We start from the raw sequence: 18,337 nt of genomic DNA, 5'->3' as shown, positions 1-18,337 counted from the left end.
TAAGGAAAGAAAGAAAGAAAGAAAGAAAGAAAGAAAGAAAGAAAGAAAGAAAGAAAGAAAGAAAGAAAGAAAGAAAGAAAGAAAGAAAGAAAGAGGAAGGAAGGAAGGAAGGAAGGAAGGAAGGAAGGAAGGAAGGAAGGAAGGAAGGAAGGAAGGAAGGAAGGAAGGAAGGAAGGAAGGAAGGAAGGAAGGAAGAGGGAGGGAGAGAGAGAGAGAGAGAGAAAGAAAGAAAGAAAGAAAGAAAGAAAGAAAGAAAGAAAGAAAGAAAGAAAGAAAGAAAGAAAGAAAGAAAGAAAGAAAGAAAGAAAGAGAAGAAGGAAGGAAGGAAGGAAGGAAGGAAGGAAGGAAGGAAGGAAGGAAGGAAGGAAGGAAGGAAGGAAGGAAGGAGGGAGGGAGAGAGAGAGAGAGAGAGAAAGAAAGAAAGAAAGAAAGAAAGAAAGAAAGAAAGAAAGAAAGAAAGAAAGAAAGAAAGAAAGAAAGAAAGAAAGAAAGAAAGAAAGAAAGAAAGAAAGAAAGAAAGAAAGAAAGAGGAAGGAAGGAAGGAAGGAAGGAAGGAAGGAAGGAAGGAAGGAAGGAAGAAGGAAGGAAGGAAGGAAGGAAGGAAGGAAGGAAGGAAGAGGGAGGGAGAGAGAGAGAGAGAGAGAGAGAAAGAAAGAAAGAAAGAAAGAAAGAAAGAAAGAAAGAAAGAAAGAAAGAAAGAAAGAAAGAAAGAAAGAAAGAAAGAAAGAAAGAAAGAAAGAAAGAAAGAAAGAAAGAAAAGCTAAGAACTCCCCTGCCTACTCCAGATGGAACCCCTGTGACCCAGAGCTTCCACAAGCAAGTTTTCCCTCCCTCCCCCCTCCTGTAAGCAAGTTCCAGGACTAAATCTCTAGGCCACATGGTGGCAAAGGACCTGGGCTGCCCCTACCCAGGTCCCTGCCCGCCCAGCAGACTGTCTGCCACGCCCACGACTGGCCTCCAGGTACCATCTTAGTGCACCAACAGCCCTGGCCCAGAGACTCCCAATTGAATCCCAAAATGGATTAGTGCCATATAGCGATGTCTCTGGAACCCAATCATTTACAATCTAGAAATCTGCATTTCCAATCAGAGCTGTGTGAGCTCTGATGATATTCAAAATAAGCAATGGAAAATAAATTATCTAATGTCTGCCCCTGGCAGACAGACTTGAATGGTGGTGGGAAATTTTAAGCAAAACATAATGCCCCAAATTAGAGAGAGAATATTGCGGGAATTGTCTGCCAGAGAGGCAGGGTGAGGACTGGGATGTGGGTGGTGGGAAATGTGCACTGGTGGAAGGATGGGTGTTCCACCACTGTATGGCTGAATCTCAAACATGAATTGCAACTCTTGTCGCACAGTGATACAATTTAAAAAAAAAAAGTAACGTGGAGTTCGTGCACAATTCAATCAGCTTAATCAATGACTAAACAAATAGTCCTACATTATTAAAAAAAAAAAGAAGAAGAAAAGCAAGAAAATAAATCTTTTGGTTATTGGAGTTTGGGGTTTTCTTCCATTTGTTGCATGTGCTTTCTGAATTCCCTGGTAACCTTGAAGGAAAATGCAAACAAAGTTGACGAAGAATAATACCTCCTCACCAGTTGATTCTTGTTTCCTGACTTCTGCCACCACATGGGCAACCTCCATGCACACCTATAACACACACCTACAAGTAGAAAGGGTCAATAGGAAAACCATCTGGCATGTGAGAGGAGAGGCAACGCTGGAGAAGAAGCTCCTGGAGAAAGAACAGTACGATTTCCTCTTCTGAGGAGCCCCTGCTGGCAACACTTCACAGCCCCCTGCACTGAAATAAACTTAACATTGCATCTTCCTTCTCTGTATACAATGCAGAGAAACTGTCCTGAAGGAGCTTTTATATCAGCACTGTTGTCCTGCAGAAGTTCTTTTGTAAGGAGTGTGCTTAAAGGGTGTCACCGAGCTACATGGAACTACCAGGAATAAAGCAAACTAAATTGGATGTTTTGCTGGGGAAGGGAAGCTTGCAGGGAGGTAGACAGGGATATTAATGATATCTGTCTTCATTGGTGAAAAGCAGAAATGTAAATTTCTTCATATCAAAAATATCTGGTTAAATGAGTTTGCATATTCGAGTCATCAAAATTGTCCTCTAGAGATCTACTCTTTCTCATAAAACTGTATGATGATAAAAAAAATTGATACTGCTCTCTCTAATATAGTAACAGGTAACTTATGAAGCTTTGAAACACAGAGCAGTTGAGTAACTAAAACTTTAATTGTTAAGTAACTAAATGTATTTAAATAGATTCAGGTGACCATCTGATTTGGAAACCTAGCCCAAATTATTAGTTTTCTCTACTGATTACTTCTCCTGTAGTCAGATAGCAGTTGGTAGTAATCTTTAATTCTTTGGTGGAAAAATATGAAATAAATTCATTTGAATTAAATGAATAAGTAGTTGGAACAAACCACTTTAAGCTTCATAGAGAATGACAGTCAATGCTTATATTTCATTATGAATGGATGGCTATAATTCCTAAAATATTAGCATGCCCCCAGACTACTTAATAACTGTTTTGTTAAAATGTGTATTTGCATGGTCCAAAAAATTCTGAATTGGAGGTTTGGGGTAAGGGCCAGTAATGGAAATTTATTTAGCCCCTGAGGTGATTTTGGAGGTTCCTTGATTTTGGAGCAGCCATGAGGAGCACTGCTCTGGTGAATCTTCAACCTGGCTGTCTTACAAGCGGCCTTTAACTTCAATACTCTTCAAAAGAAGACAGCATTTTTTTCCATCAAAGACATTACTATTTATAAAGGAAGAATTGATGCAGCAGCTATTGAAAAGCAGCCACTCTACGTGCATTATTGTGTCACTTAAAATATACAACGCAATAGAAATTGCCAGTCTAGCCTTATTTCACAAATAATCCTCCGAGTGAACTGACCAAAGTCATACATGTAAGAAGAGAGAGTCAAGATCCAAACCCCTGAGTTTCAGATGCCTATGCCATTTCACTCTGATTTGAGAGCTCCAGAAAATCAGTGAAAGGAGTAAAAAGACTAAAATGTTATGTGTAGAACATGTGCCTTAACTGTCTTTACCCTATCAAATTCCAAGTCACATCCCCAATGTGTTTTTCAATGGCATAGGTGCATTTGATTAGTTTCCTCCCTTGACATTTTAATAAGCTTATAGATTGATTCAGTATGACAGATAAATAGAATAATTCCTTGTATGCTAAATATTCCTCCCTGTCTTCTAATCTTTGCTTTGTGTATATTAATATTATATTCATTATGAAGTTGGTGGGCACCCAGGGGAGGCTTATGTGAGGCAGAGAGGAGAGAGAGACAGTCACTTTCTCCCAATCCACCTCTGCCACCCCTGGAGCAGAAGGGAAAGACGGACCTAGAGTCCCACCTGCCCCGTGAGGTGGCCATCAAGCCACACCTGACACCTACTTCATCTGCTTGGCACTAGGGTTGATCCCCACCGCCTGATCTCTCAGGGAGCTGTGGGTTCAGGCTGCAGGGAGGAAAATGCGATTTGCAGAAAGGGAAAGTCAGTCCTGGGCCTTACCTGGAGTTTCCAGGAACTTTGTCCTATCTCGCAAAAAAGAATTTCAGGAGGAGATAAGCAGTGAAGTAAAACAGATTTTATTTAGAGGTTTCTGAGGACGGTGGAGGAGGCAGTGGAAGTGGGAAAGAAGTAACGCGCTCAAGAGAGAACACGGGCTTCTCCAAAGACAAGACACCACCAGCACACTTCTCCAGGGGAGATGCAGGTGACACATGTGATCAGGCACCACATGTGCTCGGCCACGTGGGCACAAGCAGCACATGGGCTCGGGCAGCATATGCCTGCCCTTCCTTTATTCAAGGGGGATTTTATAGGATTTCTCTAATCTGCCTCACATTGGGCTTTCTAGCTAGGTAAGGAGAGTCCCTTCTAGGCTTCTTGGCAAGAGGGTAGAGATGGATGGTCTTCAAAACTCCCTTTCTTGACATTTGTTCCTGCTGCATATTCTCTTGAAGGTGATGGCCCCACCTTCTCTGGCCTGTGCTTGCTCTAGGTAAAGGCCTTATCAGTTCTTGCTTCCTGTATCCATAAGGTGGTTCTGGAAGCCTTAGGGCTATCAACTATATTTGGGTAACTAAGAAGTAGCTTGTAGCTTTTTTTTATTTTTTTGCTTTTTGGGTTACACTCAGTGATGCACAGGGGTAAGTCCTGGCTCTGCACTCAGGAATGACTCCTGGCAATGCTCAGGGGACCATATGGGATGCTGGGAATCGAACCCGGTTGGCCACATGCAAGGCAAGCGCCCTACCCGCTGTGCTATTGCTCCAGCCCCAAGAAATAACTTTTTATAATCTCTTTAATCCCACCACCATATTTTCTTCTTATCCCACAGCTTCACAACTAATTTAATAATGACCAACATAACTCTCACATTTTACATCCATAGAAAAGATCTTGGCTGTTATTTTGATTCTCTCCAACTAGCAGCTAAATGATGGCATTATTTGGGCTTCCATTTTGAACTTAATCTGTTTCACGTTGAACAATTCTGTTCAAATTTTGAACTTATTAGAACAGATTGCTCCAGTTTTCATACTTTTGGCTTTAACTATTTGCTGATGTATGTAAATAGTTCTCTGCCGAAACAGGAGTGCAGAATCATGGTTAAAAGGCCCATTCAGGGTGCTGGAGAGAGGGTTCAGCAGGTATCAGGGCCCAAGCAATAGTACAGCCGGGAAGGCACTCACTTTTGCACACAGCTGACCCAGGTTCAATCCCCAGCATCTTGTGTGGTCACTTGAACCCGCCAGAGTCATCCCTGAACACAGAGCCAGGAGTAAGTCCTGAACATAGCTGGGTGTGGTTCCAAACGGAGGAGTTTGGGGTGGGGTTTGGGGGTGAGGGAGGGCAGAGACTGGATATGTGCTTTGTACACCTGAGGGTTTAATCTCCGGAACTACATGGTCCCCCCCAAACGCTGAGAATAATCTTCATGTGCCTCAGGAGTGACTACCAAGTACCAAACTCAGAGGAGTACCTCTTTCATGAGTCCACGGGATATTATTTTTTGGTTCTGGAAATGCTGTTATTAATTGATAGGGAAAAATATAGTATCCCCAAATTAGATAGCAGGGAACCCTGAAATGTGTGTATAAATATATGTAGACATAAATGCATGTATTATAATTTCACTAATTTAGAAGTTTCCATGAATTTCCCTTAAGAGATATAGTTAAAATAACTGCTCAGAATGGCCTGGTGGGATCATTTTGATTAGATTAACTTGTTTGGTGCAAGGCCATATATTCAGAAGACACCTGTTCAAATCCTAGTATGTGTGTGTGTATACATATATATACATATACACATGTAGAAAGAAGTCACAGACAGTTTCAGACAACACAAGAAGAGTGAAATAGGACACACTAATTTGGAGGTGGAAGGAGATAAGAGAAAAAGGAGCAATAGAAGAATAGAAGAAATGTGGTGAATTCACTGGCATTTGGGTAATTGTGTTATCTTGGCAATTGTCTTAGATACTTTGCGGAATAGAGCACATTATGAGTACATCTATGCTAACAGATAATGCCTATATAATGCCATCTTTAATAGAAAATTCATCTTAGGAGAGGCCTCTTGTAAGTTAACTGGAATAAGAATTCAGAGAAAAAGTAGATTCCCAAGTGGAGAAAAGTGAAGACAGTATCTCATTGAATTATAAAAATATTCTCACTCAAAGGAGCAAAACTTTTCTCTCCTAATTCATAATCTTCTGGTTTCATTGTTTAATTAGTCTTGTTTTTTTTTTTTTGGAGCCTCACCTGGCAATACTCAGGGGTTACTCCTGACTTTCCACTCAGTAATCACTCCTGGTAGTATTCAGGGGACCATATGGGATGCCAGGGCTCGAACCCAAGTCAGCCAGGCAAGCACTTTACCTGCTGTTCTATCTCTCCAATCACAAAATATAGTTTGCCAAACAGAACATCTGATATCTGCTGTCTCTGATACCCATGTCAAAAATAAATTTAAAAAATAGTTTTTTATGAAAAGTCTCACATAGGAATGATTATCTTCTCTATGGATGCTGGAGTGATAGCACAGCAGGTAGGGTGTTTGCCTTGCACACGGCCGACCCGGGTTCGATTCCTCTGCCCCTTTCAGAGAGCCCAGCAAGCTACTGAGAGTATCTCGCCCACAAGGCAGAGCCTGGCAAGCTACCCATGGCATACTGGATATGCCAAAAACAGTAACAACAAGTCTCAAAATGGAGACATTACTGGTGCCTGCTCGAGCAAATCAATGAGCAAGGGGATGACTGACAGTGACTGACAGAGATGAATGGTATCAATATGCCTGTTTTGCCTCATGAAATGTCACAACTAATAAGCAAAAAGTGTGTTGGATTCACTGAGCCACAACTTAGCACTTTTTAGGATTGGTGGTTCTATTTTCCATGTGTGTAAGACAATAAATCTCATACCCAACAAGAAACATAAACCAATATGCCTGTGGCTTATTTCATGTTGATTCCACCAGCTACTCCAAAGTACTTTCATCTTTAATTTCCTTGAGAGTAGGCATCTGAGGCAAAGATACTAATTACCCAGACAGACGTTAGGTGTTAAATATTATTCAAACAGACCCAGTAAAAGGCATCCACAATAAAGGAGAGAGAAACAAAGAGATAACAGTATTTCACTCCAACCCCACACCCTCAGGAGAACAGAGAGTACAAGGCAAATCCATCAGTATTTATATACTCCCTGAGCTGTGCAGAGAAAAGTTCGCAGGAAGCAGTTAAAGACACAGCAACTAAACCCAGCATTTAGCTGGATTTCTTGCTGTTTTGTGCAATTAAAAGTCAGAAGGAAAATATGTCGTTATTAGTCTTGACGTTAATAGAATTTGGTTTCTAAGGTAGCTCTTTCACTGCATGCGCCCTGAGAAAAATCACAAAGAAAAACCTTCCTGTAGGAACTGTGACTCAGCTGCTGCGTCCCAGAGGTGCCTTTGCTGCTCACTGCCATGTAAGCACTTAGAGTCCCCAGTGTATCTTAGGCCCCTGGGGACTCTCTCTGGAGGGCGGGGAGGAACCCAAAGACAGACTTTCCACCATTGTTAAGATGGAGGCAAAGAATGCAGTGACCTGCAGGTCACAGAGCACAGCTCCATGTGTAGGAACTTGCAGTTCGACATTCTACCTCAAAGACAAGGTGCATCAGACCAGCCACTAGCTCAGACAGGCTGCCAGCTGCCACATTGTGGAAATACCTGCAGGAGATTCGCTTGCCACTGGCTTCTTCCAGTGTTCCTTTTATGCCCCCATTTCTGCTGTCAGTTCCTGTGCCACTTCATGATGCTTCCAATATTCTCCAGACTTCTTCCCCTCCAGCAGTTTGAGCCACACACTTTGCCTGCTCATACTTTGCGCCTTGAGTCAGTTGTGTGGACATCTGTCTCACATTCATTCCTCTGTTCCTTGAGCAAATTGTCAAAGACCTTTTTTTCTGTTGCTGTTGCTGGTTGAGGTTTCTGTTTGTTTCTCCCTCACATTCAGCAGTGCTCAGAGGCAACTCCTGACCCTGTGTTCTGAGTCACTCCTGAAGGTGCTCATACACAGTCCTGTGGGGTCAGAAGCATGGAGGGCCAGTGACACAGCCACTGTGCTCTGTCTCCAGGCACTGGATTTATTTTTATTTCCCATGTTAGTTGCTCACAACTATAACAAAATGGCACTTATTAGTACACACGTGTTTTGTGCCCAGGTTATATATATATATCATCTCATTGCTCTAGTCTCTATAGCATGATGGAAAAGAACATGGGCATTAGAGCCAGAGCACCTGGTTCAGCATCCATTATTCCATGGCCTTAAAATAGATGAGGTTCAAGATGAATTCTGACTTACACTGGCATCGCTGTTATTTCTGCATAGATGGATAAAAAGTAGCTGATAGGGCAACTCATAATTTCTCCTTACTGCTTAAGAACCATAAAACCACCGATCCCACTAAATTGGGACTTATTTTTTTCCCTTAGAATTTTATAAGAAATTTTGATTTAGGAAGTCATGTCAGTAATTTTAATTCCCTATACTTCTTTTTTGGCATTTTGCTGTTTTCATAGGCTTTCACATTAATCATCTCTGCCCATCTCCACACCATCCTTGTAACATGGACAAGGTATCATTTTCCTCATTTTCACATGTGAAATTAGAGAAGCTCCTTGGCTTAGCCACTGTCTGTTAGCCAGAGGCTAGCTAACCTACACTCCAAACTCAGATCCAAATCACTCCAGCAGACTTGGAGAATATCATGCCTGTGGGTTGAATAAGGCCCACGAAATATGGGGTTTGGCCCTGTTGCATGATGGGTTGAACACATAAGCTTCTTGTCAGCTGCCCACGCACAGCCCATCTGCCAGCATTCATGACCTGTGAGAGGGGATATAAATATCCGCATGACCCTTGACAGAAAAGAGGTTCCTCGTCCCTCAACTGTATGTAGAGATCCTACCTGTACCCTGTCTCATCCTTAAGTTCCCTCACAGGTGTAGCAAAGCATACTGTAGGAGGCATCAGAAGTCAAGGGCTATGCCAGAGCCTTCAAAGATGCAGAGCGTCTGGTAAACATAGCAGTTGTCCCGCTCCTCGTGACAAATGAGATCACCTAGCATACACTGGCTCTCAAGATTTGAGTTACATGAGATGAGGCATTTTCCACAGAGGGCCATTAAGTTTGGAATTCCCTTCCCCTGGTCTGACGTGACCCTGGAGTATTGGCCCTCTGGGTCTTTGCAAACCACATCAAGTTGAGTTAGTCAGCTGTGATTGGTAAGAAATCCTAATGGGCAGGAAGAAAGTGCTAAATTGACTTTAAGTTGTGAGCAATTTGTAATTTTGTGTTTTTTGCTGTTTGTATCCCTGAGGATAACTCATAAGTCATCCAAATGCTTATTCTTCTAAAAGAAAAATTTAGTCAGCGGTTTGCCTGATTTTGTTTCTCTGTTCTTACATCATGTCGCAAATGATGTGATGGAGAAACCTATAGGGAAGTTTTTGTTTCTTTTGCATAAACTATTTTGCAGTAATTGACCAACCATAGAGAAAAGATTATCTCCTGTGCACTCTCAGTGAGTTCACTGGTCACCAGAGACCAATAAGCCGTGTCCCTAGAACTATTATCACTTTGTTGAAGAAGCTGCTATGTGAACAAAAACCAGCCTTTGTTAATTTCCCTTTTCGTATTTAAAAAACCTTGTCAGTATTTTCCCTTTGGGAGTCTGTAATTTAGCAATAGGACCTATTATTTTAGTTCTAAAGAGGAAAGATGCAGGCTAGCATATTCTCATTAATATCATGTATTCATTTATCTTCATGCTGAATCTAAAAGTTTAAAATCAATAAAATAATATTCTTCGTGTTGTAGTGATACTACAATTACATGTCTAAACCTTCATTTCCTAGAAATAGAAAATTTTAGAGCTGTATAGTACGGTTCTAATTTTGAGATTAATTTGGATCCTATGCCTCCCACCCCCAACTCTCTCTCTTTCTCTCTCTCTCTCTCTCTCTCTCTCTCTCTCTCCCCCCCCACTCCTTAGAGGTACTGTTATTCCTGAGCTCCTGTAGTAGTCAATGACAGATTTATTCTTAGTCTAGTATTAATTCCATTGTTCCCTGCAGCTTGCATATCTTCTGAAAGCACAGATGATCTTTATATTCTCATCCTACTTAGAATTTCTTAGTAACCATTTATACATTATATCAGATTCCACTTCCATGTTGCTATAACACCAAATGTTATACATCCCTTTCATTGTCTATTTGTCTTTTTTGTACCAGTTCTGTAGATGGTAAAAAGTTGATGCATAGTCAAGTGATGTGTTACTGAGAAGATACTGGTTAAACTTGAATGTCATTGTTTCTAAGCATATCTATTGAAGTTGAGAATTGCTTTATGGAATAGTCTCAGGAACAAAATATTTTATTAATGGCTTTAATTACCTTACATGTAGAGTGATTGGATTTCTACTACATGATTCTTAATCTTAAAAATTGTCTGTCATTTCCAGCAATGGAAAAAGCCTTAGCATTATCTTCAAAATATAAGAATAAATGATACAGGCCAGCCCCTCAGATGTCAATGTCTTCATTGTGGATTTTTGTGCCATAGGAGTATTTGGTCCAAGAATTGTATCCACAATAATATTCTAAATATTCACTATAAACTGTATTATAGTTCATTGCAGTGTTGGATGGCGTGTTGTCTAAGCTGTCGCGGTATGATGAAGGCACTTTCTTTTCATCTATTCTGTCATTTACTGTGAGTATTTGAATGACTTCTCTTCGCCCTTCTTACCTGTTATCACAGCACTTATCTAGTTAACAAAATTGTTCTCACATATATCTCTTTCTCTTCCACCTCAGGTTAAAGCAGCTGCAAAATATGTGGATGTTCCAGTAAGTATTTTTGTCTGCTTTTTTAAACTATCATTCCTTTTTATTTTTTAAATAATTGTGCTTCACCACAGATTTATTTAAAATCTTTAAATCGGTGCCATTCCCTTGGGGAGTAGTTTATTTTCCTTAAGCAAACGCAAACCCTCATAACAAGGCTTGGCAAGGTTATTTCAGTATATTTTTTCCATTGTAACTTGGGAACTCTCTTGAAGGTCAATTCATAAGAACATGTCACCTCCGTTGCGAAGGATAGTTATAGCTCTCTAGGACAGGATAGGAAATGCCTCACACTATTTAGAGGAAAATACTCATGCTTCATTCTATGTGAAAACTCTAACATGTTTCTTATAGAAGTTAAAGTCACAATAACAATAAGCCAGTTAAACCAGAGGAGTAGTTTTCTAAATACGAAAGTGTTATAAATCAATATTCACTTACTTCAACATTTGTTTTCTTATAGAATTCTTATAAAATAACTCATAACCTGTAAATTTGTTCAAAGGCTGATACCGTGAGAAGAAATGGTGAAACTTCATTACAATGAAAAATTCACATGATATATAATCAGCAAGTTGGTGCAGCATTTTTAAACTGTTCAGCACAGTAGATTGATTTTTTTTACCTGAAATTCTATTATCACATATCTGATCAAAGTCTAAGATGTTTGTTTTAATTAGATGTGTGGCAAGTGTATCAGTCTTTGGTGTACGTATCCAATTTCAAAGAATAAGAGCAAGATGGGAAAAGACTAAATGAGAGGGAATGTGTGTCTTCTCCACCTGAGTTAAGATTTTGCTTCTTCCTGCTTCATGAGCAAAGGGGAGAAGGCAGATGGAATTGAGAAGGGATCACTAAGAAAATGATGGCTGGAGGAATCAGTCGGGATGGGAGATGTGTGCCAAAAGTAAATAATGGACCAAATATGATGACCTCTCAGTGTCTGTGTTGCAAGCCATAATTCCCAAAAATAGAGAGAGATTATGGGGAATGTTGTCTGCCATGGAGGCAGGGGGAGGATGGGAAAGGGGGGGGTATACACGGGATATTGGTGGTAGGGAATGCGCACTGGTGGAGGGATGGGTGTCTGACCATTGTGTGATTGTAACCCAAACATGAAAGCTTGTAACTATCTCACAGTGATTCAATAAAATTTATATATATATATATATATATTGCTTCTTGGCACTAGAGAGATGGTATAGGACTCAAGACACAAGCCTTCTATCCTGATGGCCTTCTTGTGAATCCCCAGCAGCACAAATGGTCCTCTGAGCATAATTAGGGTCAGTCATAAGCACAGAATACGAATAGTCCTGAGTAAGCAAGGATGTGATTGAGACCACCCTCTCTCAAAAAGAAAAACAAAAATGTTGCTTGCTAATCTGTCACTGCAGTTGTGGTGTAAGCACTGCTAAATGTTGTACACCAGCTGTAGATTGCTTATAATGTCACAGCATCTGTAATATTTAATGTTATGTTATGGATAAATAATTCCTAGATTCCTTTCTGTTATAGTTATTATAATTGGGCATTTTAAATAAAAAGTTCCTGCTTTTGCATAAGATTTCTTTTGCAAATGAACACCAAATAATCCTTGCCAAGATCATTGATTTTTACCTAGAACCAAGAAATTATCACTGGGTAATCAACGAAATATTCACATATGGAAGGTCCTACAAAGCAGCAGCACAGAGAGTGGAAGGGAGATTTAGGGAAAGAGTTTATATTTGTTATTTTTAAGAAAAGTCAAATACTCATTGGACCATGTTTGGACTTCCTAAACCAAATAATTTTGTTTTTGTTTTGAATACCAAATGTAATGGGGCACCCTAATTATTCTTTTGGTTTAGAGCCTAATTATTTTTGTTCTTAGGATCTTTGAAGTTCTAAATTTGATTCTTCTAGCTCGGTTACATCCCATAGAACTTCAGTTAAAAGAGACAGAAAGTGACTCATTTACTTTTTCTTCTCAGTGCAGAAGCCATATCCCCTAATATCCCTCCTAAAGATTGAGGTTCTTTTAATTTTTTCAGTGACTTCAGAGTCACCATAAGGTCAAGCTCCTCTAATGTATAAATGAATTGAAATTCTGATCCTCTGTTAATTCTGTCCTGATTTTAATAATCCTTTTTTGCATAACATCCCTTCAGATATTTGATGATAAGTATTATCTTTCCTCATCCCAAGAGACAATATGCTGGATATTCAAAAGAGTGAATTGTCGAGACATTCTTATTTTCTACATTAAACATCAAGCCTTATGATTTTTTGTTAAATAGTTAATACATTGAAATGCTGATTCCTAGGCAAACATGATGGAAATATGCATTTCCTACCCATAAGATGCTCAGAGTCTGCCAGAAGTTGCATTGTTGCTAGCTCGTACCTCTCTGCTACTTTATATTCCACATATGAGTGCAATCTTTCTCTTTCTATGTCTGTCTCTTTCCTTCTGACTCATTAGTTACTAAAATACAGAAATCCAGAACCTCGTGGCCACTATTGTGGCCACACGACCTCATATCTCTTTATTCTCAGCAGTGGAAAACAAATTATCAAATGCTTCCTTTCCAGCAGGTCTGACTCTGGAGGGGGGGAACTCCAAACAATAATAGTGAGTTTTTTGTTTGAATGTAATCAAAGTAAAGAGAAAGTAAAGTGAAATTTATCAGCTACACAGGCGGGGTGGGGTGGCGGTTTACTGTGGATCTTGGTGGTGGAATAAGTGCACTGGTGAAGGGATGGGTGTTCGAGCATTATGTAACTGAGACTTAAGCCTGAAAGCTTTGTAACTTTCCACATGGTGATTCAATTTAAAAAAAAGGTGCTCAGAGTCTGAAACCTGAAAAAGAGCTGAGGAACTAGAGTATATCATGAAAGCAACTATAGCATTGTGTCCAGAACTTTTGTACCCATGACACTACTGATCCCTCAGTAGGTGAATTTCACCTTAACTAAGTTCACTATTCATACAACTTACCATCCAGAACAGAGTACAATAACCATGCATGTTGTTTGACCATGGCAGATTATTAAGGCATGACTTTCTTGCTCTAATCTGGACATTATACTCTGTTGTTGAGGCCTGTGAATATTAACTTTAAAAGCTATGAGTTACTGTTGACTACTATTTTTTGTGCTAATACTCTTGCATGTGAGCCTTTCTGAAAGGCTCTTAAGAATGTTGGGAGGAAAGAATGCTGCATTAGCTCACCTATAAACCTTTCCTAACACTGATGGAAGACCTACATGTATCCTGCAAACTAAGATGCTTCTAGAAGAAAATATAGGGGAGAATATAAATGACTTTGGATTTATGGTGGGTTTTCTAGATGCAAAACCAGAAGTGAGCCAGAGTCGTAGTACAGTGGGTAGGATGCTTGCCTTATGTGCAGCAGACCCAGGTCCAATCCCCAGCATTCCATATGGCTCCCCAGCCCCACCACAAGTGATTTTTAGCACAGAGCCTGTAGTAAGTCCTGAGAAACACTGGTTGTGAAGCCCCATTCTCCCCCACCCCCCCAAAAAATAATCCAGAAACTTTTTTTTAATTGTGAATTGGACATAAAAGCTGGGTATGTCCTTCACTGTTTAGAGAAAGACAAACCAACAAACACATATTTGATAACAGACACATATTTAAAAGGCACAAAGGATACTTAATGCTCAACAGTAGGAAAATAAGCAACCTAAAGTGGACATAAGATTTGAACAGACACTGCAATATGAAAAGATGTCCAACATCATGTGTGATTAGGGAAATGGTGAATTAAAACAGTGCAATAGCACTACAGAACTATTAATATGTCTAAAATGATTTCTAAGATACAATAGCAGGAAGTTGGCAAAGATGTAGAGTAGGGAACATCTTTTACTGCTGATGCAGACACAAAGTGGTACAGCCACTTTGGAAGACAGCGTGCAAGTTTCTTAAAATGTTAAACATAATCTTCTCACACCATCCACAGCTGTACTAACTGTGTATGTACTCCCACACATTTATCCAACTGATCTGAAAACATGTCCACACCAAAAAATACATGCAAATACTTATATCAGTGCTGTTAATGAACACCAAAAAAATAATGGAAATGTATAATAACAACAAAATACTATTCAAGGGGGAAAAGGAAATAAACTATCAGGTCACATGAAGACCTCAATAAATCTTAAAAGTCCATTGTTGAATGAAAAAAGCATCACCAGAAGTAATTCCTGAGCACATAGCCAGGAGTAACCTCTAAGCATTGCTGAGTGTTACCCTAAAACAAAAAAATATATATGCTTCTAAAAACAAAATTAATTGATTTTGTTTCAAATAAAATTAGTGAGAAGAGCAAGAAACAACAAAAAGTAATTAAACCAGGACTCTTAGAGAATGGCTAAGCATGGACTGGGGAAGAAACTACATACAAGATGGTTCTGGAACATCTCATAATGGCAAAAAGCAGATTATTTTTTTTAAATTATATTAGTGAATCACCATAAGGTACAGTTACAGATTTACAAACATTTGTGCTTGCATTTCAGTTATACAATGGTCATGTACCCATTCCTCCACCAGTGCCCATTTTCTACCACCAATGGTCCCAATATCCCTCCCACCATCCCCACCCGTCCCCCAACTTCCCCACCACACCTCTGTGGCAGGGCATTCCCTTTTGCTCTCTCTCTCCTTTTGGATGTTGTGGTTTGCAGTAGAGGTATAAAGTGGCCATCATGTTCAGTCTATACTCTACTTTGAGCCTGCATCTCCCATCCCAATCAGGCCCTCCTAGCACCCTTTACTTGGTGGTCCCTTCTCTATCTGAGCTGCCTTTTGCCCCAGCATGCGAGGCCAGCTTCTAAGCTGTGGAGTAATCTTCCTGGTACTTATCTGTTACTGTTCTTGGGTGTTAGTCTCCCATTCTGTTACTTTATATTCCACAATCTTTCTATCCCTCTCTTTCTGACTCATTTCACTTAACATGATACTTTTCATGTTGATCCACCTATATGCAAATTTTATGACTTCATCATTTCTAACAGCTGCATAATATTTCATGGTGTAGATGTACCAAAGTTTCTTTAACCAGTCATCTGTTCTCGGGCACTCAGGATTTTTTTTCCAGATTCTGGCTATTGTAAACAGTGCAAAAGCAGATTATTTTTTAAACACAGACAATTATCTAGGGATACGACAAGAGGATGCAGAAGACAAATAGCCTTCCCATGGCTTCAGCTAAAAAAAAAAAAAAGTTGCCTTCAAATGAATAAGATAATAGTGTATTATAACCTAGTTTAAAATATCCATTGATCATGACTAACATAAATAATAAAAAACGACTAATTGCCATTGAGAAGGATCCCAAATAATTAAGATACTTGATTCCCAAGAAGGAAATAGAATTTTCCCATTCTTTAAATGCAAGCTGTGTAGGGTGACTCCCTTCCAAAGAGTGCATCTGAAAAGAGGAGAAGAGGCTTAGCAAAGAAATCTGCTGAGGAGACAGAACCATAGAACTTAGGGTAGAGCATTTGCCTTGTATGCAGCCTACCCGGGTTTGACTCCCAGCATCCCATATGTCCCCTGAGCACCACCAGAAGTAATTCCTGAGTTCTGAACCAGGAGTAACCCCTGAGTGTTGCTGGGTATGACCCAAAAAAGACAAAATTAAAAAGAAAATATCTGCTGGATACTACCCTCAGCCCTTGGATCCTTATCAATATCACCAGGAGTAAATTATGTCAGTTTCTCCCTCAGGAGAAACCAGTCAGACACATACATACCAGTAGAGGTATCTTCTACGAAACACCTAACTGGTACTCAAAATTGTCAAGATCATCAAAAGCACAATCCTAGCAACTGACGTAGAAATGAGGAAACTAAGGAATCATGACTCAGTCTCTTGTGGCACCTTGAATGAAAATATGGATAAAACAGATTAGGTTAAAATCTGAGTAAAGTAAAAGTATGGACTTCAGTTATTAATGATGAAGTATTTATTCATCAGTTGTAATGCTCCGTACTAATGCAAGAGGTTAAGGGGGAAATTGGCTGTGGGTACATGGGAATGCTAAACCTAAAATTGTGCTAAAGATTTTTTTGGGTTTTTTTTTGTGCTAAATTTTATAAAAGAAAAGTTTAGGGACCAGACCCAGCTATACTCAGGGCTTACTCCTGGCTCTATTCTCAGGGATCACCCCTGGAAGTGTTCTGCTATGTTCTGCTAGAGATTTGAACCCTGGTCAGCTGCATATAAGGCCTTAATTCTTTTACTATCTCTGTAACCCTAAAGTAAAATATTTTTTAAAGACCATTGACCTATGACTAAATTGCTAGAGCTTATGTTTATGTTGAGTTTATATTGCTATATGTTGCTTCATGCTATTCTGGATTTACTCTGTGATCTTGGGCTCAACTGTTCTATTTATATATAAAATAATTTAATGAACAGATGCTGGAAAAGAAGGATGGTAGAAAGAGGTGTACAAGATGTACAAGTTGCCTTAATCCTCCTAATTGTGGCATTCTGTCATTCTGAGATGTGTTTTTTGGTCCAGTTCTATTCGAGATTAAAAAAGCCCAGAATTGTCTAAAAGTTTGTAAAATAAAGACCTAGAAAAGAAATCTATGAAAAAAGAATTAATGCCTTACAGTTATACTAATTTTTTGCTATTTAAAGACATTAAAATTGATTCTTCAAATTAAACCATCAGAAATACAAATTGTCTTTTAACCCATAACATTCCTACTGCAGAAGAGAAAAAGGAATTTATGCTCTTAGCATACACTCAATAGAGATTCCTTGTAATTATGGCATTAGTGAGGATGTTTAAGAGTTCTTAACAGAGATTCAGAGTGATAGAACAATAAGTAAGGCGCTTGCCTTGCACATGGCCAATCTGGTTCAATCCTCCGTACCACATACGGTCCCACTAAATGCTTACTGAGTACAGAGTCAGGAGTAAGACCTGACCACTGCCATATATACCCCTGCAATAAAAGAGTTTATAGCATAAAATGAATCAAATCAAACCATGTATCTATAAATTTTACGGAGGTAATTTTGCTGTTTTTTTTAATGCATACATTTTATGACAGTTCTTTGTAAAGAAACACCATACACAACAGAAAATCAGGTTTCATGAGTAGAATAGATTCCACCAATGTCTTGTGCTTCTTTGCAAGCAATCTGATAGGCTTTTCCCTGTAGCCTTTGTGACAAATGTGCTGAATCACTGTTTCAGAGAGGCGTTCCTGCTGTGGTTCCACAATTCCTGGCACATCATAGATCGCTGGAATTCTTGGGTGGGCAGAGATTTGTACACATAAGAAAAGCATAAAGAGAAGTGAAGAAAAGAGGTTGTCATGGTCAATGGTAACCTCAGGGCAACTCAGGTTTGAGAGAGAGAGAGAGAGAGAGAGAGAGAGAGAGAGACTGTTAATTGTCATGAAGGACTCAGGACAAAGATGAAAAAACATGTGGGGCCTGAGGATAGGACAGTGTGTAAGGCACTTGCCTTACAGCTGATCTGGGTCCAATCCCTGGCACCTCATATGGTCCTCCAAGGCCCCTCCAAGAAATAATCTCTGAGCACAGAACAAGGAGCAAACCCTGAGCACTGCCAAAGACAAAAAGACCCCCAAAAAAGATTAAAATGTTCATATTATCTCTGCAGGCACACTACCTCAAAAATTCAGTAGAATTCAAGTATTAACACTAAAGCCCTTTTCCTCTCTAACATTGTCCACCTGTAATCTGGAGAAGATGCAGCTGACAGCCGTGTATGTTGAAAAGGTGGATGAAACCTCCATGGGTGATCCTTGAGCACAAAGCCAGGAGTAAGCCCTGGGCACTGTGGGTCTGGATCTAAAACCAAAA

General features: G+C 39.6%; 1 protein-coding gene across 8 annotated transcripts in view; it reads left to right on the top strand.

Annotated features, from left to right (window-relative positions):
• Nucleotides 1-18,337, top strand: part of CADPS2 (calcium dependent secretion activator 2) — a 541,525-nt gene that overhangs the window by 482,370 nt on the left and 40,818 nt on the right. For all 8 annotated transcript variants that reach the window (XM_004602056.2, XM_012935474.2, XM_055143028.1 and 5 more), the window contains 2 exons: nucleotides 10,252-10,335; nucleotides 10,440-10,472. In XM_004602056.2, coding sequence (XP_004602113.2) covers nucleotides 10,252-10,335; nucleotides 10,440-10,472 — 117 coding nt within the window. The remainder of the gene's footprint in view (nucleotides 1-10,251; nucleotides 10,336-10,439; nucleotides 10,473-18,337) is intronic.

This window comes from Sorex araneus, chromosome 1 (assembly GCF_027595985.1).
Source record: "Sorex araneus isolate mSorAra2 chromosome 1, mSorAra2.pri, whole genome shotgun sequence".
In the NCBI taxonomy this organism is placed as follows: Eukaryota; Metazoa; Chordata; class Mammalia; order Eulipotyphla; family Soricidae; genus Sorex; species Sorex araneus.
This window is presented reverse-complemented; position numbering and strand designations above follow the sequence as displayed.